The sequence below is a fragment of the Rhamphochromis longiceps genome, linkage group LG6 (genome assembly GCF_057381845.1).
Source record: "Rhamphochromis longiceps isolate RC_006_pf linkage group LG6, R_longiceps_female_GT1.1, whole genome shotgun sequence".
In the NCBI taxonomy this organism is placed as follows: Eukaryota; Metazoa; Chordata; class Actinopteri; order Cichliformes; family Cichlidae; genus Rhamphochromis; species Rhamphochromis longiceps.
The window spans coordinates 21539006-21548038 of record NC_140562.1 but is presented as its reverse complement, the minus strand read 5'-3'; the positions used below and the strand labels follow the sequence as shown (position 1 = coordinate 21548038).

Here is a 9033-nt window from a genome sequence, read left to right as displayed (position 1 = left end):
CCCACCATCTGCCTAGCATCGTCTTCTGTGTCATCAACAATGACCGCTCTGCAGTCAGAGTCAAAATAAGCTTTATTGTCAAAGACCATATGTACAGTCATACAAAGGAATCTGAAACTGCAATGTTCCCATGGCCCTCAGTGTACACTAAAACAATATAAAGATAAAAATAAAATAGCAGTCTTATGTACAACACAATGCAATACAATACAATCTTATATAAACAGCAGTGTGCAACACAATCATAGTGATTGTGGGTAAGTTTCGGGGGGCTGGGGGGCGCAGTCAGTGAAAAGGCAATGGGGGGTGGAGGGTTCAGAGGGAAGAGGTGAATGCAGGTCTGGAGTTCGTGTATGTGAGAGCATGGAGTGAATTCAGCATCCTGACAGCCCGATGGACGAAGCTGTGTCGCAGCCCGGAGGCTCTTCAGTCTCCTTCCTGATGGCAGCAAGCTGAAGAAGTTACTGGAGGGATGAGTGGAGTCACCTGTAATGCAGTGAAAATGACGGCCCCAACACCAACAGCGTTTTATAGGTTTTTTTATTTGCGCTGGTTTTTCACTTGGCAACTTTCCAGCTGCCCTGCTTGTAGCACACACAACCATACACCTCAGGTCCTGGCACATCTTTTACAGGGGAGACGTGATCAGTTGATGGAGCTCAGGTGTGTGTCAGCCTCCTCTGACACGGCACCCTGAACCCCCTTCTCCACCCCTCCCCTGCAGCTGAGCCACAAACCACACCCTGCCACAATAACATTTTTGCTTTAAATACAGTTAATAACATGCATCAAGCAGACAAATGTTTTTAAAGCCTTATTTTGGGATAAAGTCACATTTTAAGTGTCTTTCTCATATTTGATTGGTGATGTTATACATGCAACTTTTATGATGTGGTGACTGCAGAAAATAAATATGATAATTGTTCCAGTAGTGTTTGAATGCACCACATGGCCTGGGCATTTCTGTGTGGAGTTTGCATCTTCTCCCTACAACTGCCTGATGGATGGCCTAGATTTTCAGTGTTTCACATTTTTCAGCTGAAGTCATTCCACCATGAACTCAAGTGCCCTCACACAGCTCTGCATAAAACACCACAAATCACTTTCATGCAGTGTGTTTTTTTTCCTCTCTTATATCTGTATTATACAATATTGGAAAAGTCTGTCAAAATGGCACTGAAAGATCAGAAGTGTCTTGAGATTATTGTGTGAATCTACAATGTAAAATACACACTTTTATAAATACTTAGCAAGAAGCTAAGGGGATAATAAAGTACAGAGAAGCAGGAACAGATCAATTAGGGGGGAGGTAATAGAAGCCTGATGAAAGGGAGGAACAAATAAATCATGACATTACAAGATGTCAGTGGTCAGACTAAAGTGGGGTCCCTCCACATCATCTAAAGAGCCATGGACCCTTTTTCCTACTGTGCTTCTACTGTCCTTGCTCACTGATTAAGTCATGAATCTTTCTGTTGAATCATTTGTTGACTCTTCCTGTCCCACGAGGGCCTTCTTGACAGTGTTTATGAATCTTATATGGCTCTGTGGCCCGTTTCATTGCCCAAAGACAATTATAAAACAACACAGCCTCCTTTCCACTGATGTATCCTAATAACACATAAATTAAAGGACTGTCTCTCGAGAAAACAAGAAGAGCTAGCAGCTAACCCACTCCAAGGCTAACCGTTTGCAAAAAGAAGAAAGAAAAGAAATTAAACTCTGTTTGTGCAACTACTTACATTTTTTTCCAAATTTGTAAATACTTTTTAAAGACAAACAGAAAAAAAGGGGCATTTGTTTTTTAAATAAATATCTTATTTAATTATCCAATACAACTTTGAATATACAATGCCTCATTATTCTTCTGTCTGATTTTAAGTAAGCCAATATGATTTACAAATAAAAGTTTGCCAGCAAAGAATTTAGATTGAAATACCAAAAAGAAAGGAACAAACAAGAGGGTGTTTTTGTGTCACATGAAAGGCTCCTCTCTTCAGCTCAAAATCCATCAATGAAAAAGTTTCTCATACTGAAGCAATGTGCGGCTCTATAGGTTTTACCTGCAGCACCTCTGCAAAGCCTTGTCCAAACCAGCAGGTAATGTCAGCCGTGTCAAGGGTGAAGAAAAAGAGTCTGTCCTTGCAGCGAGTCCTCCTGTAGACGGATCGGGGGTCTGCTGACAGGACCCCTCTGATGGCAGCGACTGCCTCCTCTGTACTGCGCAGAAACTTAAACTGGGGTCTGTGGCTTTCAGACAGTCCTGTGTGTTACACAAGTTTGTTTTTCAGTCTCTCTGCTCACATATGAATGAAGGCTTTCACATTAATTACTGATACAACAGTGCCCCCTTATGGAGACAAACATACAGTGCATCTAGAAAGTATTCACAGCGCTTCACTTGTTCCACATTGTGTCATCTTACAGGCTTATTCCAAAATGGATTAAATTCATTTCCAACTCAAAATTCTACACACAAACCACCATGATGACCAAGTGAAACAAAATGCTTGAAAAATAAAAAACAAATATATAGCATGTACATAAGTTATCACAGCCTTTGCCATGAAACTCAAAATTAACCTCAGATTCCACTGATCATCTGTCAGATGTTTCTACAGCTTGACTGGATATGATTTAGAAAGGCACACACCTGTCCACATGCCGTAAGGTACTATAGTTGTTGGTGGATGTCAGAGCACAAACCAAGCCACAGAAAGATTTCTGCAGCATTAAAAGGTTCCAGTGAGCACAGTGAGCTCATTATGCGTAAATGGAAGAAGTGTGGAACCACCCTTCCTACAGCTGACCGCACGGCCTTCCTGGGTAATCAGAGCAGAAGGGCCTTAGTCAGGGAGGTGTCCAAGAACGTGACTGTCACTCCTACAGAGCTCCAGTGTTGCTCTGTGGAGAGAGGAGAACTTTCCAAAAGGACAGACATTTCTGCAGCATGAGACTTATATGGTGGAGTGTCCAAAGGGAAGCCAGTCTTCAAAGGCTGATGACAGCCCACATGGAGTTGCCCAAAGATGCCTAAAAGACTCTCAGACCTTGTGCACCGTCACTCTCCATTCAACCTGACAGAGCTTGTGGGGCACTGCAAAGAAGAACTGGAAGAAACTGTCCCCAAATAGTTGTACCAATCATGTAGCATCATACTCAAAAAGACCCGAAGCTGCCAAAGGTGCTTCAACAAAGTATTGAGTAAAGGCTATGAATACTTATGAACACTTTTGTTTTTTATTTTTAATAAATGTAGTTAATTTCTGAATTAATTTAATGAATTGCAAGCCAACGTTTATCCCTTTGTCATCACAGGGTATTGTGTGTACAATTTTCAGGTGAAAACTGAATTGAATCAATTTTATAATAAGTCTGTAACAAAATATGAAAACAGTGAAGCGCTGCGAATACTTTCCAGGTGCGCTGCATCTCCCATGATCTCAGTCATCTTACCTGACAGGTGTGCAGGGATGAATTCTGCCAGCTCCCTCTCCGCGTGAAGGCTGAATCGCACATCCAGACTTGCGACAGGAGGCTCTCTGATCCAGCCTGCGATCGTAGTGTAGGCTTCCTCTCCGTAGCAGGGATGGTCTACTTCCAACAAAGGTGGTTTAGTTTTAGGAGAGTCTGAACCTCGGTTCTTACTCTCAGAACTTAAGAAAACGTCTTGGTTCACAAAAGCCTTGACCTCCTCCAGCACATTACTGAGGTCTTTGGACAGAGAAAACTGAGCACTGATATGAGATGAACCTGTTGCGTTAGTATTCGTTTTTTCTTCTGGGAGGAGATTCCCCACATAATCACTCGCTGCTCCTCGATCTTCTGTGTTTAACTGCACATCTATGTCTGATCCTTCAGGGAGGTTAGTGCGGTTTCTCTTGTCGTCATTCATTTGGTCAGTGTTTGAATTACAGGGCTCTGAGTCCTCCTCATAGCTCCTCCGGGTGTCGGGGGAGTCATACTCTGGGATATAGGGTTTGATGTCCAGGACTGGGGTGCCTGCAATCATATCAATGTCTGACAGGTGTAGAGTATCACCTAGAAAATAAAGAAATGCATTCATATTCATATACAGCTAAAACATCAACAAAACTAGGTCAGAGTTTAACCAGAGTCTGCTTAAAATAGTGAGATTTAACAAGTGTAACTATTAGTACAAGTGGAAAATTACCCTGTGCTTCAGACAGGGTTCAAGCAACAAATCAGTGCAGCTCCCTCAGAGAAATAACTCAGCTCAGATCAGTACACACACACGTGTTTAGTGACACTGACCGTGTATTTTGTCGAGCTTTGCCAGTGTTAGGCCCAACACATTCGGTCGATGAGGACTGCGTGTCGAGTACACACCGACTCTCTGCCCGTTCAGCCTGGGCGGCCTCACTTTGGCTTTGTAGCTCAGGTGGCCGTTTTTGTGGAAGAGAAAAATTATCCTGCAGAGGCCAGATGACAAAGAAAGGCAGATGATGGGAAATAGTGTTTACGTGTACATGCTTAGTTAAAATGAATAAAAAAATATCTTGCGAGTTGGGTAACAATATTTGGTAACGTGTTGTACACAAACACACACACGAAACCTACCAAACATGGGAGTATTGCTCCAGGCCCACCAGAGCGTGCTCCGGGTTGTTGAAGACACTCGGCTGAATTCGAAGTTCTGCCCTTGAAGGACCACAAATAGTGGGCTGCCGGGGAGTCCCGTTCTTCACAGAAAAACAGGAACTAATGTAACCAATTGGGACCGTTTGGATGTCCCCTGCAAATGATAAGAATATTAGGGTCAGGTTTTGTAACACAGACACTGTGTCTAACTTGGCCTCCAATTTATCCTTTGCACTCACTTTTATTCCACAAGTGTGTTTTGTTATTTATTTAAAAAAAAAAAAAAAAAAAAAAAAAAAAAAAAATAAATAAATATATATATATATATATATATATATATATATATATATATATATATATATATATATATATATATATATATATATACATACATACATACATACATACATACATATATATATATATATATATATATATATATATATATATATATGATTAAATTAGTTACGGACTTGATGACAGACAATTCAAGTCTTTGGCTTTAGAGCAAAACAAATACTCTGAAGATGTCAACATGGTTTCCTTCTTTCTATTTTGGTCACATTTTAGAGGATACATGACCAACCCTGTTAGCAAAACGACACTGAAACAATGCTGACTTTTCATCTGAGTCATCATCACGGTTAAAACTTAAATTTTAAGGCTAAATTAATGTTGGAGCAAATTTAAATTCCTGATGAAACCTGACAGTGTGGTGATAATCAGTCACAGTGAAAATCAGTGCCCCCGTCTCCAAACCATTCACTCTTGCTGGTATTATTCTGCCTTTGTTCACGATTTCAGCTTTATTACAATATTAACCAATGGTGCAAAACCGATCAAGAATCACTATTCAATGCAGGGTCAGTGAAATTTAAGTTTACAGCACAGGCTTAATCACATAGTTTCAAGTATTGGTTGCTGTGTGGGAAATGATTACCCAAATACATAAGCCAATAAAAAGAAAAAGTGCCATGAGTTTCACTCATTAGCTGACTCTGCACGCTGAACATCTCTGAGCCAAAAGTGTTATTTTGGTAGGTATAATTGACGTATTGTTATAAACAGAAATTTAAAGCAAAATAAAGCCTTCCTGAGTAGTGCTCTTTGTTTTAGGGTTTATTTTTTTCTTCCTCTTTTGGTCACACTTTATAGCACAGCACATCACTAAAGGCGTAATTCTTCTGTGGTTAAATGAAACTTTTAGGTATTTTATTTGACATTACAGTGTAATTATATTTACCTACAAATACTTAAAGGTAAGCACACAAAAACAAGTGGGTAACAAGTCAGTGGTTTGGGGGGGTTTAATAGAAAACAAAGAAATATTTATAATGTAAGTAAATGTTAGAAATGCGTAAGTACAGGCTGTACAATGGAGTGGCTTAACCTTACCCAGCAAGAGTATTTTACAGCAAAGGAGACACATATTATATTGCAAGTTTGTACAGCACAAAGTAAAAAAGGACAATTAAATAATAGAAAAACCATCATGCACATCAACATGATGAATATTAAATAACAACATAAACAATAAAGATGTAAAAATTACAATGTAAAGTGGAAAAATATCGGCTAGCTACAAAATTAAAAGGTAATGACACACTAAAAATAGTTATGTCATAATTATAACTGATTACAGTATAACTTGCATCTTCTTTCCTGTAAAATACCTGGAAGTTAAGCAAGTTTTAATCACTCCACAATACAGCCTGCAACACAAAAGGTACAGCATACATATATATATATATTAAATATTTATTTATAATATAAATCACTGTTTTCCTGTAAAAACATCTCAGTCTCTTATTCTAGTGTACTACCTTTAAGTATTTGTAGGTAAATATATTTAGATTGTAATTTCAAGTAAAATACACTGAAATTCCATTTAATTGCAGGGAAATTGCGCCCTTAGTTGCGGGCTGTGTTACTTTTTTTTTGGTGGAGGGAGGGCTTAGTTTTTGTAATTACAAATGTTTGTGACGCTGGTGGTAGCTACCTCGCTCTAATCCTGCTGGCGACGGTGGTGAAGGTGGTGTAGGTGCTGGAGCTTTAACTTCTTCGCTGAGTCCAATCTTCGACACAGCAGCCTGAACCGCCAGCAGCTGTTTGCGATGAGCTCTAATTGCACTGTCTAGCGTCTGCCTGTTAGACAAGATGTTGAGAATGAGCGTGTAATAATAATGGGAACCCTGAAAAATACTAAAAATAAAAAAGGCCAATGCAAAACAGCACACGGCGTTTAATTTGTTTAGTTCTTGAAATAGCAAGAAGTCTCTCGTGAGAAAAACACGTGGCGGTGCAAAACCTACATACCTCAGGTTCTTGATTTCTTTTCGCATCACAGAAACCTGCTGGTTCAGTTTATCCATGTGCTCGGAGCAGCACTCACACAGCGGACTCATCTTACTAACACAAAGACAAAAGACAGCTCTGAAACGGTGAGCTTTTAGCGGCTGTTGTTGCTCCTGAGACCGGAGAGACTTTGTCAACGCGGAAGTGCATGCTAGACTTTATTGTTGGCCAACCAAGAGTGCTGCACGCGTTAAACTGAAACAGGTCGGCTCCTCTGAATCCCCTCTGTAAGTCTGTCATTGCTGTGGGTTCGTTGGTTTGGGATTATTTTTGCTGCCGTTTCGCTTAAATTACCCGTCCATCATTTAAAAATAATGTGTAGTTACATGTGCTGCACAAAACACGCCATGATGAAGGAATGTTTTCTACCAACAGGGGGCAGCAAAGACACGTTTACAGTCTGCTTTTTAAATAAATAAATATTGGCAAACCATAGCACAAACGAAATCAATGTAATGTCGTATATACTCAGTTGTGTTGTCTTTATTGGTACATGTGCATATCCTGCATTTGTCTAGCCCTGAATGGACTAGTTGTTCAACAGGTTTGGCTGTACACAATAAAAAAAAAACCCAACATAATGTATTGTAATTTTAGGTATTTGAAGTTAACCTCCCCTCAACACCTACAGGGGATCATTGCAGCTTAAGCACTAATGAATCTTTCGAAATCACTAACTAAAGACTTGTATATTAATATTACACTAACATATGTACAGTCACTGATCACTTTCTTAGATATACTTGTTCAACTTGGCAGCAACTCAGTCCATTGGGCATGCAGATGTGAATAAGATGACCTGCTGAAGTTCAAACTAAGCATAAGAATTAGAAAGAAAGTTGATCTAAGAGTGACTTTTGGTGCCAGACGATTTGGTGTTTTAAAGAGAATGGTCCAAATGAGTGGTAGTTTAAACAAAACTAGCTTTATTGGTCGCATACACAATCATACAGAGTACAGGGAAATGTGTCGTGTCCGAGCTGTGGACAGGCTGGAGACATAGCCGCGCCATTCCAGGGCTTGGTGTTTGACATGGGGGGCCTAGCGAGGACCCTTACTAGACACTGGGAGGGAATCAAACTTGCGACCTCAGCTCCAAAGATGTGTGGTCTTACCACCACACTATCCAGTGTAGGATATGCCTTATTGATGGCAGAATGTCCAGAGGAGCATATAGGAAGTCAACAAGGCAACAAATAACCACTGGTTACAAACAAGATATGCAGAAAAGCATTTCTTGAACCTTGAACTATAGGCTACAGCAGCGGAAGACCACATCTAAGTTAAGAACAAATGGCTGAGGCTACAATTTGCAACAAATAAGGCGATAGTTAATCATTAGTGAAAATGTCTTGATGCATGCTCAATCATCCAGGAAGAGAAATCCCAACAAGTTGATTCTGTTCATCTGGACGTCGTGTTTTCAGTGGGAGAAGTTTTCAGAGACTGAAGAAGTCACTTGGATGAGAGACAAAACATTTCTCCAACTGAAAACACGACGTCCAGATGAACAGAATCAACCTGTCAATTTTTTTATTTTTTTTTGTTGCATCCTTAAATCAGCTGATTTACAAAAGTAAATCATACCAGGTCACAAAGCTCAGATCATCTCAACCTGGATTGTTGAACACTGTTGTCGAATATTAAAACTCTTCACTACATACACTCATTCAGCACTATGAAAAATTGGGGAAAATGTTGCCTGATCTGATGAGTCTCAATTACTTCTGCAACATTTAGATGTTAGGGCCAGAATTTGGATCCATCCTACCTTGTATCAGTGATTCAGGATGTTTGTGGTTTAATGGTGTGGAGGATATTTTTCATACAATTTGGTCAACTGAGCATCATCTATACAGCCTACCCAACTACTGCTGCTGACCATGTCGACCCCTTTATGACTACACTGTACCCATCTTCTGTTGGCTACCTCCAGTAGGATATCATAATCTCACAAAGCTCAGATCATCTCAACCTGGTTTATTGAACAACACAGTGAGTTCCATTTACTCAAATGGCCTCCATAGTCATTCAATCCAGTAGCGCATCTTTCGACCTTTTCTGTCATTTTTCTAA

General features: G+C 39.9%; 1 protein-coding gene across 1 annotated transcript; it reads right to left on the bottom strand.

Annotated features, from left to right (window-relative positions):
* Nucleotides 1–60: 60 nt before the first annotated feature.
* Nucleotides 61–7307, bottom strand: trmo (tRNA methyltransferase O). Its single transcript, XM_085409708.1, has 6 exons — nt 6919–7307; nt 6602–6747; nt 4582–4756; nt 4276–4433; nt 3457–4041; nt 61–2263 (listed from the first exon to the last, which is right to left on the bottom strand). The coding sequence occupies exons 1-6, from the start codon at nt 7005–7007 to the stop codon at nt 2028–2030; spliced, it is 1389 nt and encodes a 462-aa protein (XP_085265834.1). The 5' UTR covers nt 7008–7307; the 3' UTR covers nt 61–2027.
* Between the last annotated feature and the right edge of the window lie 1726 nt (nt 7308–9033).

Bases quoted from the DNA above. Each gene is read 5' to 3' on its own strand.
- trmo (XM_085409708.1), bottom strand. From the start codon at position 7,007: ATGAGTCCGCTGTGTGAGTGCTGCTCCGAGCACATGGATAAACTGAAC. The intron at 6,748-6,918 runs GTATGTAGGTTT...CTTGTCTAACAG, and splicing joins AAAGAAATCAAGAACCTGAG to GCAGACGCTAGACAGTGCAA. The intron at 4,042-4,275 runs GTCAGTGTCACT...TTTATTTTCTAG, and splicing joins AAAGCTCGACAAAATACACG to GTGATACTCTACACCTGTCA.